Below are 24833 nucleotides of genomic sequence, written 5' to 3'. Positions count from 1 at the left end.
CCAGCACTGTACACACAGTGGTAGAGAGACCAGCACAGTACACACAGTGGTAGAGAGAGACCAGCACTGTACACACAGTGGTAGAGAGACCAGCACAGTACACACAGTGGTAGAGAGAGACCAGCACTGTACACACAGTGGTAGAGAGACCAGCACAGTACACACAGGGGTAGAGAGACCAGCACAGTACACACACACACAGTGGTAGAGAGACCAGCACAGTACCCACACACAGTGGTAGAGATTGAGACCAGCACAGTACACACACACAGTGGTGGAGAGAGTCACACAGCAGGAAATGGTATGAAAGAACACTCCATTCGGCTGGCCTGTAACAGTCATGCAGAAACGAGCTGTGTTAAGGGTTTCCCCATGCTTCTGTAAGGACATGGCACTCAATAGGAATGTAGAGGGAGTGTGCGTGCATTGTGGGGGATATCAAAAGAAGGCCTCTGATTGGTAGTTTTAAAGTGAGGTGTTCCCATTCAGCCATTCTGATAGGTAGAGCAGGACATGACCAGATGAACACTGAGACAGAAATTGTCATACACACACTCATGCACAAACACACGCTCATGCTCTTGCTACTCACACACACACATACACACACTATCTAGAGGTGTCCATTTGTGGTGCCAACATGTTCACCTGTGAGCTTTGGCCCGTAAACCCAAGCTCACACGCTCTACCACTCTTTCTCACAAAGGCGTTTATGCATGACCAAGATCTCACTAGATTACATTATATTGTATTTTACCAGGTAACTTGACTGAGAACACAATCTCATTTATAGCAGCGACCTGGGGAAGGGAAGGAGGATGAATGAGCCAATTGGCAGCTGGGGATGATTAGGTGGCCTTGATGGTATGAGGGCGGTTTTTTATTTATTTGACCTTTATTTAACCAGGTAGGCTAGTTGAGAACAAGTTCTCATTTAGAATTGCGACCTGGCCAAGATAAAGCAAAGCAGTTCGACATACAGCAACACAGAGTTACACATGGAGTAAAACAAACATACAGTCAATAATACAGTAGAAAAATAAGCCTATATACAATGTGAGCAAATGAGGTGAGATAAGAGAGGTAAAGTTTTTTTAAAAAGCCATGGTGGTGAAGTAAATACAATATGGCAAGGAAAACATTGGAATGGTAGATTTGCAGTGGAAGAATGTGCAAAGTAGAAATCAAAATAATGGGGTGCAAATGAGCAAAATAAATAAATAAAATAAATACAGTAGGGAAAGAGGTAGTTGTTTGGGCTAAATTATAGATGGGCTATGTACAGGTGCAGTAATCTGTGAGCTGCTCTGACAGCTGGTGCTTAAAGCTAGTGATGGAGATAAGTGTTTCCAGTTTCAGAGATGTTTTGTAGTTCGTTCCAGTCATTGGCAGCAGAGAACTGGAAGGAGAGGCGGCCAAAGAAAGAATTGGTTTTGGGGGTGACCAGAGAGATATACCTGCTGGAGCACGTGCTACAGGTGGGTGATGCTATGGTGACCAGTGAGCTGAGATAAGGGGGGACTTTACCTAGAAGGGTCTTGTAGATGACATGGAGCCAGTGGGTTTGGCGACGTGTATGAAGCGAGGGCCAGCCAACTAGAGCGTACAGGTCGCAATGGTGGGTTTAACGTCCCCCTGCACAGGGTCATGTCCCAAAACACTGACCAACACACTTCCAGCAGCATCTGGTCTCCCATCCAGGACAAACCCTGCTTAGCTTCAGATCCAAGCCAGCAGTGGGATGCAGGGTGGTATGCTGTTGGCCTAATATTGACTGTGTGTGTGTGCTCAGTCATTTGAGGCTGTTGTGATGGTGTGCTATTACTGTCTAAAAAACATGGGATCTTATGCATTGCTGCACCCATTTGCGGGTAGAACTTATTTTCTCGTGCACAGATCTGGAAAGCATCAATCGGGAATGATCAAAACAGATTCCTAACAAGGCAGGTAGGCCAACACACACACAGAGAGAGAGTGGGGTGGGCCGTGCTCTAAGTGCAGCTTTTTATTCCTCTGCATTTGTCTTGATTCATTACCGTCAAATTATGTCTGAGCGCTGCTCATCGCTCACTCGCCTGAATAACCATCTTCCTTTAGGCAACAATAAAAGGACACTCTAAAATGTGCAGTTTTGCACAAAACACAATGCCACAGATGTCTCAATTTTTGAAGGAGCATGTAATTGACATGCTGACTGCAGGAATGTCCACCGGAGCTGTTTCCAGAGTATTGAATGTTAATTTCTCTACCATAAGCCTCTTCCAACATCGTTTTAGAAAATTTGGCAGTTCGTCCAACCGACCTCACAACTATAGACCACATGTAACCACGCCAGCCCAGGGCTTCCACATCCATTTTCTTTACCTGCGGGATCGTTTGTCGGGGGGCTGTAAATCATTTATTTCAATTGACTGCCTGCCAAGTGGGTAGGCCTATGCCCTCCCGGGTCCACCCATGGCTGCACCCCTACCCAGTCGTGAAATCCATAGGTTAGGGCCTAAATCATTTATTTCAATTGACTGATTTCCTTATATGAACTGTAACTCAGTAGAATCTTAGAAATTGTTGCATGTTGCGGTTATATTTGTGTTCAGTATATTTGGATAACTATTTACAGGTCTTATGGGTTGGGGGTAGAAGGTGTTCAGGGTGCTGTTGGTTCCAGACTTTGCACTCCGGTACCGCTTGCCATGCGGTTGCAGAGAGAACAGTCTATGACTAGGGTGGCTGGAGTCTTTGACAATATTTAGGGCCTTCCTCTGATACCGCCTGGTATAGAGGTCCTGGATGGCAGGGAGCTCAGCCCCAGTGATGGACTGGGCCGTACACACTACCCTCTGAAGCGCCTTACAGTCGGATGCCAAGCAGTTGCCCTACCAAGCGGTGATGCGGCCAGTCCAGATGCTCTCTATGGTGCAGCTGTAAAACCTTTTGAGGATCTGAGGGTCATGATAGGTCCTTAGTGATAGGCTTGGTTGGTATTCAGATTGTCAGATCTTCATACCGACCATGTGCCATACTGGGATATTCGGTAATACCGGCACTGAACACAAGGGGTGCTGTTTTCAAACCTCACTGATACTCTGTAATCCAAAGGTTAGCAATGCTAACAAGTACATGTAAAATCCCATAGAGAATGCTAATTAATTGAATGCTAACGAGCACATTGCAAAGATTTTGTACAGTTTCTGACCTAAAGTATTCAAGTATTTTATACAGTTAACTTAACAGTTATAAGATATCTAGCTGGCAAACATTTAGTTGCATACTGTAATTAAATCACCTGGCCCATGCTGCACAACAGTGAGTGCCTCTCATTGTTCATAATAATGTGACAGGTGAAATGAAGAACACAATGTTCTTTATATCCTAATGTATTGCACAAGTTGACTGCAGGTATTTACTTAAAAGTAGCTACGAATATTCAAATGTATTTAAAAACTTCAAAGAAATGGTTCAGTTTTACAAATACCCAGGTATACGGTCTATACCCTCGCCACTATAGTCCCGTTGATGTGAATAAGGGTGTGCACAAATGGGGGTGTGCTCGGCCCTCCGTTTCCTGTAGTCTACGATCAGCTACTTTATCTTGCTAACGTTGAGGGACTGGTTGTTGTCCTGGAACGACACTGCCAGGTCTCTGACCTCCTCCCTATAGGCTGTCTCATCGTTGTCGGTGATCAGGCCTACCACTGTTGTGTTGTCAGCAAACTTAATGATGGTGTTGGAGTTGTGCTCAGTCGTGAGTGAACAGGGAGTACAGGAGGGGACTAAGCACGCACCACTGAGGGGTCCCCGTGTTCAGGACCAGTACGGCAGATGTGTTGTTACCTACCCTTACCACCTGGGGGCAACCCGTCAGGGAGTCCAGGATCCATTTGCAGAGGGAGGTGTTCAGTCCCAGCGTCCTTAGCTTATTGATGAGCTCCATGGGCACTATGGTGTTGAACACTGAGCTGTAGTCAATGAATAGCATTCTCACATAGGTGTTCCTTTTTGTTCAAGTGGAAAAGGGCAGTGTGAAGTGCATTAGAGATTGCGTGGATCTGTTGGGGTAGTATGTGAATTGGAGTGTGTCCAGGGTGTCTGGGATGAGGGTGTTGATGTGAGCCATGATCAGCCTTTCCAAGCATTTCATGGCTACAGATGTGAGTGCTACGGGGCGAAAGTCATTTAGACAGGTTACCTTGGCGTTCTTAGGCACAGAGACAATGTTGGTCTGTTTGAATCATGTAGGTATTATAGACTGGGTTAGGGAGAGGTTGAAAATGTCAGTGAAGACACTTGCCAGCACACAACCACGGTATACACACGCCTGCTACTATTGTACGAATTACACATGGACGTACACACAGGTTGATTTGACTGGCCCTCTGTGTATCTATGTTGGTGTTAGATGTATGAGCTGTTCATATGATGTGACATTTAGACAGTGTAAAGCCCTTACACTGGTTGCCTGTCTGCTAGTCAAACACAGGGAAATCCCATCTCTGTCTGCCTCTGTCTCTCACGATTATATTTCTCTGCTGGGGATTATATTGTGTGTGTGTGTGTGAGAGAGAGAGAGATTTCTGTTTTCTGTGAGCCCTTACATGCCTAAGAAAGAGCACTAATCATTTTTCACAGCATTAAAGTGATAGACAGGGCAAATTAGTGGGATTGTGTGTGTGTGCATACAGAGTGTGTGTGTTTTGACACAAGGGCTCAGTACACAGATTGCTAGGGCTTGTAGAGAAAATGCATTCAGACAAAAGCACTGATGTAGCCAGCAGCTAGCTACCCAGCTGCTAGAGCAGGGATGGGTTCTCTCCATCTTTCTAACCCTGAAGAATCTGCTGTTTCTTCTTCTTCAAACCAGCATCTGATTTAGATCTGGGAAACCAGGTGTGTTTACCAGTAGAGCAGACACTGGGGCCCCAAAGGACCAGAGTTTCCATCCCTGCTCAATATCATAAATGTTTATCTTGTTGCTCTCTGTGGGTGATGTGATGCTGTGGCTGGTTGTGGCTGACCAAAGGCGTGATATTCACTGTGTGTGTCCTGACTGTTCTCTGATGTGAGGGCTGCCTGTGAATATTTTATAGCCTGGAGTAAATATTTATGGTGCATCTGACGCAACTATATCCCCCTCTCTCTATCCTCCTCCCACCTCTTTATATCCCCCTCTCTATAACCTACCTCTCTCTATCACTCTCTTCCTCCCCCTCTCTCTATCCCCATCTTTCCCTCTCTCTATCCCCCTCTCTTCCTCCCTCTATCCCCCTCTTGCTATCCCCCCTCTCCCTCTCTCGATCCCCCTCTCTCTATCCCCTTCTCTCCCTCTCTATATCCCCCTCTCTCTATCCCTCCCCTCTCTCTATCCCCCTCTCTCCCTCTCTCTATCCTCCTCCCACCTCTCTATATCCCACCTCTATCTCCCTCTCTATATCCCCCTCTCTATCCCCTCTCCCTCTCTATATCCCACCTCTCTCTATCACTCTCCTCCTCCCACCTCTCTATATCCCACCTCTATCTCCCTCTCTCTATCGCCCTCTCTCCCTCTCTATATCCCCCTCTCTCTATCGCCCTCTCTCCCTCTCTATATCATTCTCTCACCCTCTCTCTATCTCCTTCTCTCTATCCCCCTCCCTATCCCCTTCTCTCTATCCGTCCTCTCCCTATCTCCCTCTCGGTCTCTCTATCCCCCTCTCTCTATCCCCCTCCATATCCCCCTCCCTATCCCCCTCTCCCCTCTCTATCCCCCTCTCTCTATTCCCCTCTCTATATCCCCCTCGCTATCCCCTTCTCTCTATCCCCCTCTCCCTCTCTCTATCCCCCTCTCTATATCCCCCTCCCTCTATCCCCTCTATCCCCCTCTCTATATCCCCCTCCCTATCCCCCTCTCCCCTCCCTATCCCCCTCCCTATCCCCATCTCTCTATCTACCTCTCTCTATCCCCCCACTCTCTATCTCTCCCTCTCTCTATCCCCCTCTATTTCCCTCTCTCTCTATCTCCCGCTATCTCTATCCACCTCTATATCTCCTTCTCTTTCTCTGTCCCTCCCACCTTTCCCACATTGTTTCCCTCCCTCTCTCCTTTCCTCCTTCAGCCCTTCCACCCCATGGTGAACCTGCAGTGTTCGGAGGACCTGAGGATGTTTCTGTGTGCCCTCTACGCTCCAGTCTGTATGGAGTATGGCCGCGTGTCCATGCCCTGCCGAGCCCTGTGCCACCGCGCCAAGAGAGACTGTCACAAAATCATGGAGATGTTTGGGGTGGCCTGGCCAGACGAGACAGAGTGTAGCAGGTATGTATGGGACTGTTTCTGTGTTGGCTTTACACAACACTGTGTCCTGAACTTACCCTGAGCCTACTTTAACCTGAACCTACCCTGAGCCTACTTTAACCTGAACTTACACCTGAGCCTACTTTAGCCTGAACTTACCATGAGCCTACTTTAACCTGAACTTACCCTGAGCCTACTTTAACCTGAACTTACCATGAGCCTACTTTAACCTGAACTTACCCTGAGCCTACTTTAACCTGAACTTACCATGAGCCTACTTTAACCTGAACTTACCCTGAGCCTACTTTAACCTGAACTTACCATGAGCCTACTTTAACCTGAACTTACCCTGAGCCTACTTTACCTGAACTTAGCCTAAGCTTACTTTAACCTGAACTTAACCTGAGATTACTTTAACCTGAATTTAGCCTGAGATTACTTTAACATGAACGTACTCTTAAATTGTTGGAGAAATCTTAAACTGTCCATAGACCAGTATCACCATCATCACAACCCTAATCTGATTTCCATGTAGAGCCTGAACCTTGAACTGGTTCTCAACTCAAACATCACAATCCCTCTTTCAAGCTAAACTCAACCTTAACTATTTTTATAATCTCTCTCTCTCCCGCTCCCGCCCCCAGGTTCCCAGACTGTGACGAGCCCTACCCCCGTGCGGTGGACCTCCAGACCAGTGCAAATCCCACCGATATCTCTCCCATGTCTGTCCAGAGGGATTTCGGCTTCTGGTGCCCCCGCAAGCTCAAAATGGAACCCGACCTGGGCTACTCATTCCTGGGCGTGAGGGAGTGCTCGCCCCCCTGCCCCAACATGTACTTCCAGCGCCCGGAACTCACCTTTGCCCGCTACTTCATCGGCGTGGTTTCCATCGTCTGTCTCTCGGCAACACTCTTCAGCTTCCTCACCTTCCTCATCGACGTCACGAGGTTCCGCTACCCGGAGCGGCCAATCATCTTCTATGCCGCTTGCTACATGATGGTGTCACTTGTGTTCTTCCTGGGCTTCCTATTGGAGGACAGGGTGGCTTGCAACGCGGCGAGCCCCACCCAGTACCGGGCGGCCACCATCACACAGGGCTCCCACAACAAGGTGAGCCATCCCCGTCTGTTTTCTTAGTGATTTATTGATTAGCTGCTTTACTCTATGACATTCAGGGCCACTACTGTATAGTAAAGAAGGTAGCAATGATAGGATGTAAGTGTGAGATATTTTCAATCTCCCCCTCCCAGGCGTGCACGCTGCTGTTCATGGTGCTCTACTTCTTCACAATGGCGGGAAGCGTGTGGTGGGTCATCCTCACCATTACCTGGTTCCTGGCGGCCGTGCCCAAGTGGGGCAGCGAGGCCATCGAGAAGAAGGCCCTTCTCTTTCACACCTGTGCCTGGGGCCTGCCCGGCTGCCTCACCGTGGCCCTGCTGGCCCTCAACAAGATCGAGGGCGATGGCGTGAGTGGCGTGTGCTTCGTGGGCCTCTACGACATCACGGCGCTGCGCTGGTTCCTGCTGGCGCCGCTCTGCCTCAACGTGGCGGTGGGTGTTTTATGCTCTAGAAAGGAGAGTTGTTCTAAAGGCTTTTACACCTCTAACTACAGCAAATTAATTATCCATCTTGCATTGGGTAGTTTTTCCCCAACTCAGACCAACTGTCTGTGGCTGATTCTACGTGTTAAATCTGGACCAACTACGATGGAGAATGTCTTGCGGCGAACAACTGAGATTCTTTCAACAACCGTCCATAGACGGTTGGGTTGGCTGTTGGATAGATGTGTAGAAGCCTTTAGAGTCTGACCTATGCATCCCTAACATGCATGTGATGGCCCCTTGAATCAATACATTATCAATATTTGAAGATGGCCCCTTGAATCAATACATTATCAATATCTGAAGATGGTCCTCTTGAATCAATACATAATCAATATCTGAATATGTTTCCCTTGAATCAATACATAATCGATATCTGAAGATTGTTCTCTAACCTAGTCTAATACCTATATATCTGCCTCTAGGTGGGTGTGGCTCTGCTTCTGACGGGGATCGTGGCGCTTAACCGTGTGCGTATGGAGATCCCTCTGGAGAAGGAGAACCAGGACAAGCTGGTGAAGTTTATGATCCGTATCGGGGTGTTCTCTGTGCTTTACCTGGTGCCCCTGCTTACGGTCATCTCCTGCTACCTGTATGAACACAGCTACAGGTCTGTCTGGGAGACCACCTGGTTCCAGGAGCGCTGCAGAGACTACCACATACCCTGTCCCTTCCAGGTAGGTGTACAGTTCCTTCAGAAAGTATTCATACCCCTGGATGTATTCCACATTTTGTTGTGTTACAGCTTAAATTCAAAATTGATTAAATATTTTTTTTCAGCCATCTATACGCAGTACCCCACAATGACAAAGTGAAAACATGTTTTTAGAAATGTTTGCAAATGTTTTGAAAATGAAATATCTCATTTACATAGGTATTCAGATCCTTGAGTCAATACTTTGCACCTTTGGCAGCGATTATTATTATTTTTTTATTTACCTTTAGTGTGTTAAATCGGAGGGCCTGTTGTCCGGACCTCTGGCAGGCTCTATGGGGGTACCACAGGGTTCAATTCTCAGGCCGACTCTTTTCTCTGTATATATCAATGATGTCGCTTTTGCTGCGGGTGATTCCTTGATCCACCTCTACTCAGACGACACCATTCTGTATACATCTGGGCCTTCTTTGGACACTGTGTTAACAAACCTCCAAACGAGCTTCAATGCCATACAACACTCCTTCCGTGGCCTCCAACTGCTCTTAAACGCTAGAAAAACTAAATGCATGCTCTTCAACCGATCGCTGCCCGCACCTGCCCTGCTGACTAGCATCACTACTCTGGATGGTTCTGACTGTGGACAACTACAAATACCTACAGTGCCTTGCGAAAGTATTCGGCCCCCTTGAACTTTGCTACCTTTTGCCACATTTCAGGCTTCAAACATAAAGATATAAAACTGTATTTTTTTTGTGAAGAATCAACAACAAGTGGGACACAATCATGAAGTGGAACGACATTTATTGGATATTTCAAACTTTTTTAACAAATCAAAAACTGAAAAATTGGGCGTGCAAAATTATTCAGCCCCTTTACTTTCAGTGCAGCAAACTCTCTCCAGAAGTTCAATGAGGATCTCTGAATGATCCAATGTTGACCTAAATGACTAATGATGATAAATACAATCCACCTGTGTGTAATCAAGTCTCCGTATAAATGCACCTGCACTGTGATAGTCTCAGAGGTCCGTTAAAAGCGCAGAGAGCATCATGAAGAACAAGGAACACACCAGGCAGGTCCGAGATACTGTTGTGAAGAAGTTTAAAGCCGGATTTGGATACAAAAAGATTTCCCAAGCTTTAAACATCCCAAGGAGCACTGTGCAAGCGATAATATTGAAATGGAAGGAGTATCAGACCACTGCAAATCTACCAAGGCCTGGCCGTCCCTCTAAACTTTCAGCTCATACAAGGAGAAGACTGATCAGAGATGCAGCCAAGAGGCCCATGATCACTCTGGATGAACTGCAGAGATCTACAGCTGAGGTGGGAGACTTTGTCCATAGGACAACAATCAGTCGTATATTGCACAAATCTGGCCTTTATGGAAGAGTGGCAAGAAGAAAGCCATTTCTTAAAGATATCCATAAAAAGTGTCGTTTAAAGTTTGCCACAAGCCACCTGGGAGACACACCAAACATGTGGAAGAAGGTGCTCTGGTCAGATGAAACCAAAATTGAACTTTTTGACAACAATGCAAAACGTTATGTTTGGCGTAAAAGCAACACAGCGCATCACCCTGAACACACCATCCCCACTGTCAAACATGGTGGTGGCAGAATCATGGTTTGGGCCTGCTTTTCTTCAGCAGGGACAGGGAAGATGGTTCAAATTGATGGGAAGATGGATGGAGCCAAATACAGGACCATTCTGGAAGAAAACCTGATGGAGTCTGCAAAAGACCTGAGACTGGGACGGAGATTTGTCTTCCAACAAGACAATGATCCAAAACATAAAGCAAAATCTACAATGGAATGGTTCAAAAATAAACATGTCCAGGTGTTAGAATGGCCAAGTCAAAGTCCAGACCTGAATCCAATCGAGAATCTGTGGAAAGAACTGAAAACTGCTGTTCACAAATGCTCTCCATCCAACCTCACTGAGCTCGAGCTGTTTTGCAAGGAGGAATGGGAAAAAATTTCAGTCTCTCAATGTGCAAAACTGATAGAGACATACCCCAAGCGACTTACAGCTGTAATCGCAGCAAAAGGTGGCGCTACAAAGTATTAACTTAAGGGGGCTGAATAATTTTGCATGCCCAATTTTTCAGTTTTTGATTTGTTAAAAAAGTTTGAAATATCCAATAAATGTCGTTCCACTTCATGATTGTGTCCCACTTGTTGTTGATTCTTCACAAAAAAATACAGTTTAAATCTTTATGTTTGAAGCCTGAAATGTGGCAAAAGGTCGCAAAGTTCAAGGGGGCCGAATACTTTCGCAAGGCACTGTAGGTGTCTGGCTAGACTGTAACTCTCCTTCCAGACTCATGTTAAGCATCTCCAATCCAACATTAAATCTAGAATCGGCTTCCTATTTTTCAACAAAGCCTCCTTCACTCACGCTGCCAAACATACCCTCGTAAAACTGACTATCCTACCGATCCTTGACTTCGGAGATGTCATTTAAAAATAGCCTCCAACACTCTACTCAGCAAACTGGATGCAGTCTATCATAGTGCCATCCATTTTGTCACCAAAGCCCCATATATTACCCACCACTGTGACCTGTATGCTCTCTTCGGTTGGCCCTCGCTACATATTTGTCTCCAGACCCACTGGCTCCAGGTCATCTATAAGTCTTTGCTCGGTAAAGCTCCGCCTTATTTCAGCTCACTGGTCACCATAACAACACCCACCCCTAGCTCGCGCAGGTATATCTCACTGGTCATCCCCAAAGCAAACACCTAATTTGGCCGCCTTTCCTTCCAGTTCTCTGCTGCCAATGATTGGAACGAATTGCAAAAATCGCTAAAGTTGGAGACTTATATCTCCCTCACTAACTTTAAGCATCAGCTATCTGAGCAGCTAACCGATCGCTGCAGCTGTACACAGCCCATCTGTAAATAGCCCATCCAACTACCTACCTCATCCCCATAATGTTTTTATTTACTGTTTTTTGTTGCTATTTTGAACACCAGTATTTCTACTTGCACATCATCATCTGCACATCTATCACTCCAGTGTTAATTTTCTGAATTGTAATTACTTCGCTACTATGGCCTATTTATTGCCTACCTCACTCAATTTGCACACATTGTATATAGATTTTTCTATTGTTTTATTGATTGTACTTTTGTTTATCCCACATGTAACTCTGTGTTGTTGTTGTTTTTGTCGCACTGCTTTGCTTTATCTTGGCCAGGTCGCAGTTGTAAATGAGAACTTGTTCTCAACTGGCATACCTGGTTAAATAAAAATAAACTAGGCAAGTTAATTAAGAACAAATTCTTATTTACATTAACGGTCTACCCAAGGAACGGTGGGTTAACTGCCTTGTTCAGGTGCAGACAGCCCTTTTCAGGTCTTGCCATATATTTTCAAGTAGATTTAAGTTAAAACTGTAACTCGGACACTCAGGAACATTCATTGTCTTCTTGGTAAGCAAATCCAGTGTAGATTTGGCCTTGTGTTTTAGGTTATTGTCCTGCTGAAAAGTGAATTAATCTTTCAGCGTCAGGTGTTCCATTCGGTTTCTTTTTTATCCTGAAAAACTCCCCAGTACTTAATGATTACAAGCATACCCATAACACTATGGAGAGTCGTCTTCCATAACGTGTTGTATTGGATTTGCCCAAAACATAACACTTTGTATTCAGGACAAAAAGTGAATTGCCTTGCCACATTTTACATAGGTGCCCTTCTTTGCCCTTCTTTGCGAGACACTGGAAACCTCCCTGGTCTTTGTAGTTGAGTCTGTGTTTGAAATTCACTGCTTGACTGAGGAACCTTACAGATAATTGTATGCTTGGGGTACAGTGATGAGGTAGTCATCAAAAATCATGTTAAACACTATTATTGCTCACAGAGTGAGTCCATGCAATTTATTATGTGCCTTTTTACTCCTTAAGTTACTTAGGCTTGTCATAACAAAGGAGCTCAGAAAGTATTCAGACCCATTCACCTTTTCCACATTTGTTTATGTTACAGCCTTATTCTAAAATGGATTAAATAGTTTTTTTCCACTCATCAATCTACACACAATACCTCATAATGACCAAGCAAAAAAAATATACATAACTTAATTATCAAATTAACAAATTTACATAAGTATTCAGACCCTTAACTCAGTACTTTGTTGAAGCACCTTTGGCAGCGATTACAACCTCAAGTCTTCTTGGGTATGAGACTATAAGCTTGGCACACCTGTATTTCGGGAGTTTCTCCCATTCTTCTCTGCAGATTCTCTCAAGATCTGTCAGGTTGGATGGGGAGCGTCGCTGCGCAGCTATTTTCAGTTCTCTCCAGAGATGTCCGATCGGGTTCAAGTCCGGGCTCTGAATGGGCCACTCAAGAATATTCAGAGACTTGTCCCAAAACCACTGGCTGTGTGCTTAGGGTCGTTGTCCTGTTGGAAGGGGAACCTTCGCCCCCACGCTGATGTCCTGAGCGCTCTGGAGCAGGTTTTCATCAAGGGTCTCTCTGTACTTTGATCCATTCATCTTTCCCTCAATCCTGACTAATCTCCCAGTCCCTGCTGCTGAAAAACATCCTCACAGCATGATGCTGCCATCACCATGCTTCACCGTAGGTATGGTGACAGGTGATGAGCAGTGCCTGGTTTCCTCCAGATGTGATGCTTGGCATTCAGGCCAAAAAGTGAATCAGACCAGATCATTTTGTTTCTCATGGTCTGAGAGTCCTTTAGGTGCCTTTTGGCAAACTCCAAGCGGGCTGTCATGTGCCTTTTACTGAGGAGTGGCCTGATTGGTAGAGTGCTGCAGAGATGGTTGTCCTTCTGTAAGCTTCACCCATCTCCACAGAGGAACTCTGGAGCTCTGTCAGAGTGACCATCGGGTTGTTGGTCACCTCCCTGACCAAGGCCCTTCTCCCACGATTGCTCAGTTTGGCCGGGCAGCCAGCTCTAGGAAGAGTCTTGGTGTTCCAAAATTATTCCATTTAACAATGATGGAGGCCACTGTGTTCTTGTGGACCTTCATTGCTGCATAGATGTTTTGATACCTTTCCCCAGATCTGTGCCTCGACACAATCCTGTCTCAGGGCTCTACGGACAGTTCCATCACCTCATGGCTTGGTTTTTGCTCTAACTGTGGGACGTTATAAAGACAGGTGTGTGCCTTTCCAACCATATCCAATCAATTGAATTTACCACATGTGGACTCCAATCAAGTTGTAAAAACATCTCAAGGATGATCAACGGAAACAGGATGCACCTGAGCTCAATTTTGAGTCTCAGAAAAGGGTCTGAATACTTGCAGTTGAAGTCGGAAGTTTACATCCACCTTAGCCAAATACATTTAAACTCAGTTTTTCACAATTCCTGACATTTAATCCTAGTAAAAAATCCCTGTTTTAGGTCCGTTAGGATCATCACTTTATTTTAGGAATGTGAAATGTCAGAATAATAGTAGAGAAAATGATTTATTTCAGCTTTTATTTCTTTCATCACATTCCCAGTGGGTCAGAAGTTTACATACACTCAATTAGTATTTGGTTGCATTGCCTTTAAATTGTTTAACTTGGGTCAAACGTTTCAGGTAGCCTCCCACAAGCTTCCCACAATAGGTTTGGTGAATTTTGGCTCAATTCTTCCTGACAGAGATGGAGTAACTGAGTCAGGTTTGTAGGCCTCCTTGCTCGCAAACACTTTTTCAGTTCTGCCCACACATTTTCTATGGGATTGAGATCAGGGCTTTGTGATGGCCACTCCAATACCTTGACTTTGTTGTCCTTAAGCAATTTTGCCACAACTTTGGAAGTATGCTTGGGGTCATTGTCCATTTGGAAGACCCATTTGCTACGAGGCTTTAACTTCCTGACTGATGCCTTGGAGATGTTGCTTCAATATATTCACATAATTTTCCCACCTCATGACGCCATCTATTTTGTGAAGTGCACCAGTCCCTCCTGCAGCAAAGTACCCCCACAACATGCTGCTGCCACCCCTGTGCTTCACGGTTGGGTTGGTGTTCTCCGGCTTGCAAGCTTCCCCCTTTTTCCTCCAAACATAACGATGGTCATTATGGCCAAACAGTTATATTTTGGTTTCATCAGACCAGAGGACATTTTTCCAAAAAGTACAATCTTTGTCCCCATGTGCAGTTGCAAACCGTAGTCTGGCTTTTTTATGGTGGTTCTGGAGCAGTGGCTTCTTCCTTGCTGAGCGGCCTTTCAGGTTATGTCGAGATAGGACTCGTTTACTGTTGATATAGATCATTTTGTACCTGTTTCCTCCAGCATCTTCACAAGGTCCTTTGCTGTTGTACTGGGATTGATTTGCACTTTTCGCACCAAAGTACTTTTATCTCCAGGAGACAGAACGCGTCTCCTTCCTGAGCGGTATGACGGCTGCGTGGTCCCATGGTGTTTATACTTGCATACTATTGTTTGTACAGATGAACGTGGTACCTTCAGGCATTTGGAAATTTCTCCCAAGGATGAACCAGACTTGTGGAGGTATACAATATTTTTCTGAGGTTTTGGCTGATTTCTTTTGATTTTCCAATGATGTCAAGCAAAGAGGCCCTACATTTGAAGGTATGCCTTGAAATACATCCACAGGTACACCTCCAAATGACTCAAATTATGTCAATTAGCCTATCAGAAGCTTCTAAAGTGATGACATCAACTTAGTGTATGTAAACTTCTGACCCACTGGAATTGTAATACAGTGAATTATAAGTGAAATAATCTGTCTGTAAACAATTGTTGGAAAGTAGATGTCCTAACTGACTTGCCAAAACTATAGTTTGTTAACAAGACATTTGTGGAGTGGTTGAAAAATGAGTTTTAATGACTCCATCCTAAGTGTATGCAAACCTCCGACTTCAACTGTATGTAAATATTTCTAACATTTCCAAAAACCTGTTTTCGCTTTGTCATTATGGGGTATTGTGTGTCGATTGATGATGATTTTTATGTATTTAATCCATTTTCGAATACAATTTAACAAAATGTGGAAAAAGTCCAGGGGTCTGAATTCTTTCCCGAATGCATTGTATTGACTCAAGACATTTGAACTTTTCATTTATATTTAACAATTTCTAAAAACATAATTCTACTTTGACATGATGGGGTATTGTGCATAGGCCAGTGATGAAAAATCTCAATTTAATACATTTTAAAATCAGGCAGTAAAACAACCAAATGTGGAAAAAGGAAATGGGTGTGAATTCATACTGAAGTCAATGTAAGTCTAGAGGTGTTTTTCTCTCTCGCTCTCTGTTTCTCTATCTGTCTCTGTCTCTTTGTCTCTCTTTCTCGCTCTCTGTCTCTCTGTTTCTATATCTGTCTCTGTCTCTTTGTCTCTCTCGCTCTCTGTTTCTCTATCTGTCTCTGTCTCTTTGTCTCTCTCGCTCTCTGTTTCTCTATCTGTCTCTGTCTCTTTGTCTCTCTTTCTCGCTCTCTGTCTCTCTGTTTCTATATCCGTTTCTGTCTCTCTCTGTCTCTCTCTGTCTCTCTCTTTCTCTGTCTGCTAGTTTACTGCTCCTATTACCAGTCCCTCTCTAGTTAGTTTTCTGTAACCCACACATTGTAACGTTACTCTGCCCAACCCAACTCCACGGCATCAAGTTTCCTCCACTCTGTGGAGGCTTTGTAGTGCTCCCTCTTAATTATTAAGCACCTGGTGTGTGTGTGTGTGTGTGTGTGTGTGTGTGTGTGTGTGTGTGTGTGTGTGTGTGTGTGTGTGTGTGTGTGTGTGTGTGTGTGTGTGTGTGTGTGTGTGTGTGTGTGTGTGTGTGTGTGTGTGTGTGTGTGTGTGTGTGTGTGTGTGTGTGTTAGAGCTGGCATAATTACCGTGTAACCGTAAAACATTTTTTTTGGTAATGAACTGCTGACTGAAGACAGGATGGCCAGGCATTCAACGTGACGAAACTTTGTTGCTTCTAGCTGAAACAACTCACTGGGCACAGATGCCAGTTCAATATCTAGTTTTGATTTACATTTGGTAGATTTTTCAACTAACATGATTTGAATGTAAAATCAACAAAAAATGTTACCATCTCGTTTGATCCAACCAATCAGTTTTTTACGCCGATTCAACGTCATCACCTCAATTTTTTTGGTTGTTGAAATGAGGTGGAAACAACGTTGATTCCACCAGTTTTGCCAAGTGGGAAGCAAGGTGTTGTAGCAAACAAGCACACATAAAATGCTGAAAGCAAGGTGCAGCACTAGCACACATTGAACAGGAATGAATAGAACAGGTTTGGAACCTCTAACCCTGGCAACTTGGCTGGTAAACTCATGGGTACACTCGCAATGGCTGCCTGGTATTGTGATGCAATAATTTCCATGGTAATGTAGAATGTTCATTCAAATGATTGGAATCAACAAACCACAGCATATACTTCCTGATTTGACTTCCTGCTTTGCTCCTAGGTTGAAAATGGGAAGGTAAAGACAACATAATAATTCCATGCTGAAGCATTAGAAAATTAAAAAAATAATGGGACCAGCGCTGTTGCTAGATTCTACAGGATTAGCCTTGAAAACGTGACCAGCGGTCAGAAAATCCAGTAGTAACGTGGCTGTAGATTCTTCCATTTTTTATTAACAGAATGACAGTTATAATATGTGTTCGCTGAGTAGTTAGCTGAAATTCAATACGATTGTGTTTACTTTTCACTTTGATGCCAAACTTTCTGTACTGCTACCATTCACTCCCAGTCATTCTGAATGCAGAAGCTGGTCCCTTGTTATAGTGGCACAAAGAGTTCTGGCAGGGTTCCCCAACTAGCGGCCCAACTGGCGGCCCAACTGGCGGCCCAACTGGCGGCCCAACACACCTGCTCATTCAAGGGTTTTTCCCTCAGGCCTTATTGCTTAATTATAACAGCTGTGCTTACACCGTCTCTGTTATACACACACCAACCACACACCGCACACAGATTACCAGGTGGCGAAAGCCTTTCATCTTCCCGGCCATGTATCAGTTAAACGTGGATGTGTGTCTGCCACTGCAATAGAGAGAATGTACGTTAGTAGAACAGTTGAGAAGGATGGACATCACAGGAGGTTGGTGGCATCTTCATTTGGGAGGATGGGCTCATGGTAATGGCTGGAGCGGAATATTTGGAATGGTATCAAATATTTCAAACACTTGGTTTCAATATGTCCGATGCCATTCCATTCACTCTGTTCCAGCCATTATTATGAACATCCTCCCCTCAGCAGCCTCCACTGGTAGACATTACAGCTGCAATAGTACACACATGTCTATCTCTCTCTCTGTCTCTCTCTACATCTGTCTCTCTCTCTCTCTCTCTCTCTCTCTCTCTCTCTTTCTCTCTCTCATAGTATACAGCTGAATGAATGAAAGTAATATGAGCAGTGATGAGTGTGTGAATGTGTTGGTGTGTATGTGGAATATGTGGTACGAGCAGGTGCTCTGACTTGTGTGTCCTCCCTGTGCAGTGACCCTCTCTGCATCCCGTAGTCACACTGGAATTCACATTTTACTCCATGTTATCTGATCGCTCTCCCGGAGGTCGATATGTGTGTGTTTGTGTGTGTGTGTGTGTGAGTGGCACATTTTAGTGATGTTATTTGTGGCCACAAGAGAAAGTTGTGGTTTTAGACCAGGGGTCTCCAACCCTGTTCCTGGAGAGTTACCCTCGTGTAGGTTTTGTCTCCAACCCCAGTTTTAACTAACCTGGTTCAGCTTATCAACCAGCTAATTATTACAAGGTATGCTACATTAGGGTTGGAGTGGAAACGTACAGGAAAGTAGTCTCCAGGAACAGGGTTGGAGAGCCCTGTTTTAGACTACAGGACAGTAGTCTCCAGGAACAGGGTTGGAGAGCCCTGTTTTAGACTACAGGACAGTAGTCTCCAGGAACAGGGTTGGAGAGCCCTTTAGTTTTAGGACTTGGACAGGACAGTAGTCTCCAGGAACAGGGTTGGAGAGCCCTGTTTTAGACTGTTTTACAGGACAGTAGTCTCCAGGAACAGGGTTGGAGAGCCCTGTTTTAGACTACAGGACAGTAGTCTCCAGGAACAGGGTTGGAGAGCCCTGTTTTAGACTACAGGACAGTAGTCTCCAGGAACAGGGTTGGAGAGCCCTGTTTTAGACTACAGGACAGTAGTCTCTTGGAGAGCCAGGGAACAGGGGTTGGAGAGCCCTGTTTTAGACTACAGGACAGTAGTCTCCAGGAACAGGGTTGGAGAGCCCTGTTTTAGACTACAGGACAGTAGTCTCCAGGAACAGGGTTGGAGAGCCCTGTTTTAGACTACAGGACAGTAGTCTCCAGGAACAGGGTTGGAGAGCCCTGTTTTAGACTACAGGACAGTAGTCTCCAGGAACAGGGTTGGAGAGCCCCGTTTTAGACTACAGGACAGTAGTCTCCAGGAACAGGGTTGGAGAGCCCCGTTTTAGACTACAGGACAGTAGTCTCCAGGAACAGGGTTGGAGAGCCCTGTTTTAGACTACAGGACAGTAGTCTCCAGGAACAGGGTTGGAGAGCCCCGTTTTAGACTACAGGTAGCTAGCCTTTCTCGCTGTCTCTGTGTGCACACATACACACAGACACACACACACAGTCACTGCGCTGGCATGTGGAGTAGAGCAGAAGGGAGGACTGTCTGTGGGCAGTGAGCTGTGCAGTATGAGGAAGAGGACACACACCATCTCACTCTCCTCTCTGTCCTGCCTCTTTCGCTGTGTGTTAGGTTGAATAGTTGTTTTGATGAAATAGCAGATGTTTCTGATGAAATAGCAGATGATTCTGGACTCACTCCCTCAACCCCCTCTTTCTCTGTGTAGGTTGAGCAGACCAGTCGTCCAGACCTGGCCCTGTTCCTCATTAAGTACCTGATGATGCTGGTGGTGGGGATTCCCTCAGTTTTCTGGGTGGGCAGCAAGAAGACCTGCTTCAAATGGGCCAGCTTCCTACACAGACGCAGAAACAAAGAGTAAGCCGGGAGAGAGAAAGCGAGAGAGTGTGTGCTCATGTCTGTTTGTGTATTTCTCATTTCAAGCCGGTAATTTCAATACGTAGTAATGTAGAACCACTCGCTAGCTTGATAAATTGCAGAAAATATTCAAATGAGCAATTTGACCAACATTTGAATGTGGAATGTCATTAAAAGCCTTGTCATTCCCTCCCTCCTGACACACACACTTCCCATAACCCGGTCTCCATGGTGATTAGGCTATTTTCTGTGCCTGTTCTCCCACCCTCAACAACACCCTCCTCCTCCACTCACCCCATCAATCTCTCCTCCCTCCCACTCCTCCATATCTCCATCTCCTCTCTGCAATTCTCTCACCCTTCTACCTTCCCTCTCTCCCTGCCCTCTTCTGTGTATCACTCCCTTTCTTCCCTTCTCTCCACCATCCCTTTTCTTTCGGCTTGCCCTTCTCCCTCCCTCTCTCCTCCTCCTCTCCCCTTCCTCCCCCCCTTCTCCTCTCCCCTTCCTCCCCCCTTCTCCTCTCCCCTTCCTCCCTTCCCCTCTCCCCTTCCTCCCTTCTCCTCTCCCCCCGCCCTCCCTTCTCCTCTCCCCGCCCTCCCTTCTCCTCTCCCCGCCCTCCCTTCTCCTCTCCTCTCCCCTCCCCTCCCTCCCTCCCTCCCTCCCACCTTCCCCCTCTCACTTCATCCTCCCCTCCCTCCCCCTTCCACTCATTTTCTGCCATCCCATGCCCCTCCCTCTCTCCTCCTTTCCCTCCCCTTCCACTTATTTCCTACCCTCCCATGCCTCTCTCTTCCCCTCCCTCCCCCTCTCCGTCCCTCCCCCTCTCTCTCCCTCCCCCTCTCTCTCCCTCCCTCCCCCTCTCTCCCTCCCTCCCCCCTCTCACTCCCTCCCCTTCACCCCTTTACCCCTCTCACCCACTTCCTCCTCTCTCCCTGCACTCCTCCCTCCACAGTAGTGGGGTGAATGAGAGCAGACAGGTGCTCCAGGAGCCAGACTTTTCCCAGTCTCTACTGAGGGACCCCCACACCCCCATCATCAGGAAATCACGGGGAACCTCCACCCAGGTATTACTGGCACTATGACCTTGTCATAAAACATGGCCCTAACCATAATTCATAATGTAATATAATATGATATCACTAATTGTTTTTCATTCCTAATCCTCCTCCCCCAGGGCACCTCCACCCATGCCTCCTCCACTCACCTGGCCATCCTGGACGAGCCTGACGACCCTAGACACGCCCCTGATGACCGCAGACCAATCCACTCACTGGGCCACACCTCCTCCACCCGCAGCAAGGCTGGCAGCGTGCACAGCAAGACCAGTTACCATGGCAGTCTACATCGCTCCCGAGATGGACGGTAGGAGAGTGAGAGAGAAGGTGGAAAGGAGGAAGAGAGGGTTGACTACGGATGCCACTATATATGAGCCGTTTTTATAATCAAAGATGAATACACGATGAAACTGGATTCAGGCTTTCCAAAGCCTATTGTAGTTATGGCACTTCAAGAGATCCTTTTCTGTAGACAGCTGCTAATCTATCTGTTATTAACAGTTCTATACCTGAGATAAAACATACATATTGGTGTGGATGTGTGTGTTGTACATAAAGTTGTGAACTACTGAACTAACGTCTCCTCCCCTTCTCTTTCCCCTACGCCCAGCTACACCCCCTGTAGTTACCGAGGCGGCGAGGAGCGCACTCTACCCCCCCACGGCAGCACGCCCCGCCACGACCACCTGCTGTCCACTCACAGCAGCCTCCACGGTCTGGATGCCCAATCACAGCACAGCAGCCAGTGTGATCTCTCCGTGGCCACACCCACCCTTATCACCCACGGGACGAGCTTCAGCCGCGTCACTAATAATGGTGACAATGGAGCCAGCGCCTGACCGGAAACAGGAAATTATGTCATCACTGCTGAACTGTCAGTTGTCCCGCTCCCCACCTGCAACATACACACAGGTCCATCCCATTCAGGAGGAATGTGTGAGAGAGGAAGTGGGGCCTTCAGTTTGACTGACAGATGGATCACTCCTGGACAGCTTTTCACAGAGGTTGCTAAGTAGCGAGATGCTAACCCTCAATCAGTCAGTTGGACTTGGATTGGACTCTCTATAGAGGGAATGGCTTCATGGCCAGAAAGCCAGCCCACTATGAATGAGGGGGATTGTGTGTGTACTCTGATACACACCAAGAGACCCAGAGATGAGCTGATAAGGTCTACTCTGTGTGTGTGTTACAGTGCTCTTTTGCTGTGGTTGTGAAACAAGACTATTATATTTTTTTATACTGTGAAGATTGGCTGTGAGTACTGCTGAAAATATGAGCGTGAGTGTACTTGTAGTGCAGTACTATACTCCCACCTGGTGGAGAGAAACTATAGAAGCTAGGAGAGATCAATGCCTAGGGCCGATTGCTTCAGAAGTGCGTAGGGAATAGTTGCTAGGGATCGATTTGGGATTCAGAAAGTTAGGGAAAAATAGGGAAGGACAGATGGAGGTTGGAGTAGTGCTTATTTTGCTGCCGCTTCAGAGCTAAGCAGAGAGGAATGTGGAGGACTTTTTAAAGGGGTTGGGGGGGGTGTATCCGAAGTCTTTGCTATTGACAAGCGCTGTGTGAAACAACAGAGGATCTGTACCCCTAACACTGGAAGAAAGGACTACTGGAAGAATACACTGGGGAGGAGGAGGAATACACTGGGGAGGAGGAGGAATACACTGGGGAGGAGGAGGAATACACTGGGGAGGAGGAGGAATGCACTGGTGAGGAGGAGGAATGCACTGGGTAGGAGGAGGAATGCACTGGGGAGGAGGAGGAATGCACTGGGGAGGAGGAGGAATGCACTGGGGAGGAGGAGGAATGCACTGGGGAGGAGGAGGAGGAAAAAAGGAAAATTGATAATATGGGAAAGATTGTGCTTGTTTACTGATGTTTCTCCTGTCTTTCTGTATCCGTCTCTCACTCACACACATAAAACTGCAGTAGTCTTCTCCATTATGGTCATCAGGTGATTTTCTCACAACCCCTCAAAATCTCTCAGCCTTACCTGTGAACAAACACACACGCAAACCTACATACACACACACACTCCAATGTACACTAAACCCTCCCTTGCCTCTAACCCAGCCTACCTCATCAGTCCAGAGGTACCTTAAACCACACCTGCCACTCCTCAGTCACCTCAGACTGCTGCTATTGTGTGTCTTTGTAATACACTGCTGCTCGTGTGTGTGTGTCAGGACACTGTCAATCTCCGGAGTTCTTCTTTGGTGTTTTTCCACCTGATGCCTAATACTTTACCCATGATGCTTCACCACACGTCAAAGACGTGTCCACTGGGCACCTCAAGATGCAACACGTTCCTCTCTGTGTCTGCCTGTCTGTCTGTAGTGTGTTCCTGAGCAAAGTAGCATATTTTTGCTTGTCAAACACCCAAATATCCTTGTTCTGTGCCCGCTTGTGTGATTGACTGTGCTTCTCCCAGTTGCCTCCTCACTCTCACTCATTCCCTTTCAGTCTCTAAAGCTCTCCTGCCTACTGTCATGGTAGAAGTTGCCCTTACCCACAATCATAACCTAAACCCTGGTCCTCGAGTGTCCAGATATTGCATGATTTAATTCCAACTAAGCACCTGACTACTGGTTATCTGGTTATCTGACTACTGGTCTGGTCACCTCATGGAATGTTGAGGGATTAATAGATCAATATCAATGATTGGCTACATTTAACCTACATGTCCAAAGCAAATAATCAATTCCTTTTCAATTCCAGTAAATTCAGACAGTAAACAAAATTCCAATTCCAAATTCTCCTAATTGAAAATCATGACAGAGAATTGGAATTTCCGTGTTCTTCCTGAATTGACAGGAATTGACCCCAACCCTGATTCCAAGACCAGGATTTGCTACCCGGGATGAGGGACAATTTGTTCTACCTACTCCTCTTGCTGTAAGTCTATCTCTGTTCTCTCTGTACACATCACAGCTTTCCTAAAAAATCAAATAAAAGATTGAGCACTTTACCTCTATGGCTAGCTCTGTCTGAATGTCTGTAGATGTCAAGTTGAGTTGTAGAGTTATGCAAGAATTCCAATAAAGTTTTTGTATGAAACCTGTTTGCCTGTTTGCCCCGTAGCACTCACATCCGTCATCATGAAGTGCTTTGAGAGACTAGTCAAGGACCATATCACCTCCACCCTACCTGACACCCTTGACCCACTCCAATTTGCTTACCGCCCAAATAGGTCCACAGACGATGCAATCTCAACCACACTGCACACTGCCCTAACCCATCTGGACAAGAGGAATACCTATGTGAGAATGCTGTTCATCGACTACAGCTCGGCATTTAACACCATAGTACCCTCCAAGCTCGTCATCAAGCTCGAGACCCTGGGTCTCGACCCCGCCCTGTGCAACTGGGTACTGGACTTCCTGACGGGCCGCCCCAGGTGGTGAGGGTAGGCAACAACATCTCCTCCCCGCTGATCCTCAACACTGGGGCCCCACAAGGGTGCGTTCTGAGCCCTCTCCTGTACTCCCTGTTCACCCAAGACTGCGTGGCCATGCACGCCTCCAACTCAATCATCAAGTTTGCGGACGACACAACAGTGGTAGGCTTGATTACCAACAACGACGAGACGGCCTACAGGGAGGAGGTGAGGGCCCTCGGAGTGTGGTGTCAGGAAAATAACCTCACACTCAACGTCAACAAAACTAAGGAGATGATTGTGGACTTCAGGAAACAGCAGAGGGAACACCCCCCCATCCACATCGATGGAACAGTAGTGGAGAGGGTAGCAAATTTTAAGTTCCTCGGCATACACATCACAGACAAACTGAATTGGTCCACTCACACAGACAGCATCGTGAGGAAGGCGCAGCAGCGCCTCTTCAACCTCAGGAGGCTGAAGAAATTTGGCTTGTCACCAAAAGCAAACTTCTACAGATGCACAATCGAGAGCATCCTGGCGGGCTGTATCACCGCCTGGTATGGCAACTGCACCGCCCTCAACCGTAAGGCTCTCCAGAGGGTAGTGAGGTCTGCACAACGCATCACCGGGGGCAAACTACCTGCCCTCCAGGACACCTACACCACCCGATGCTACAGGAAGGCCATAAAGATCATCAAGGACATCAACCACCCGAGCCACTGCCTGTTCACCCCGCTGCCATCCAGAAGGCGAGGTCAGTACAGGTGCATCAAAGCTGGGACCGAGAGACTGAAAAACAGCTTCTATCTCAAGGCCATCAGACTGTTAAACAGCCACCACTAACATTGAGTGGCTACTGCCAACACACTGTCAATGACACTGACTCTACTCCAGCCACTTTAATCATGGGAATTGATGGGAAATGATGTAAATGTATCGCTA

General features: G+C 46.3%; 1 protein-coding gene across 1 annotated transcript in view; it reads left to right on the top strand.

Annotated features, from left to right (window-relative positions):
* The window catches only part of LOC112262002 (frizzled-3), a 41550-nt gene extending 19367 nt beyond the window's left edge, over window positions 1-22183 (top strand). Inside the window, exons 4-11 of the mRNA XM_042330128.1 lie at window positions 6090-6286; window positions 6910-7375; window positions 7516-7815; window positions 8292-8543; window positions 19306-19454; window positions 20407-20518; window positions 20629-20816; window positions 21120-22183. Coding sequence (XP_042186062.1) covers window positions 6090-6286; window positions 6910-7375; window positions 7516-7815; window positions 8292-8543; window positions 19306-19454; window positions 20407-20518; window positions 20629-20816; window positions 21120-21348 — 1893 coding nt within the window. The 3' untranslated portion in view covers window positions 21349-22183. The remainder of the gene's footprint in view (window positions 1-6089; window positions 6287-6909; window positions 7376-7515; window positions 7816-8291; window positions 8544-19305; window positions 19455-20406; window positions 20519-20628; window positions 20817-21119) is intronic.
* Window positions 22184-24833: the final 2650 nt, after the last annotated feature.

The sequence above is a fragment of the Oncorhynchus tshawytscha genome, linkage group LG11, assembly GCF_018296145.1.
Source record: "Oncorhynchus tshawytscha isolate Ot180627B linkage group LG11, Otsh_v2.0, whole genome shotgun sequence".
NCBI classification, from domain to species: domain Eukaryota; kingdom Metazoa; phylum Chordata; class Actinopteri; order Salmoniformes; family Salmonidae; genus Oncorhynchus; species Oncorhynchus tshawytscha.
The sequence above is the reverse complement of the archived record's forward strand: the minus strand, read 5'-3'. Positions and strand labels throughout refer to the sequence as shown.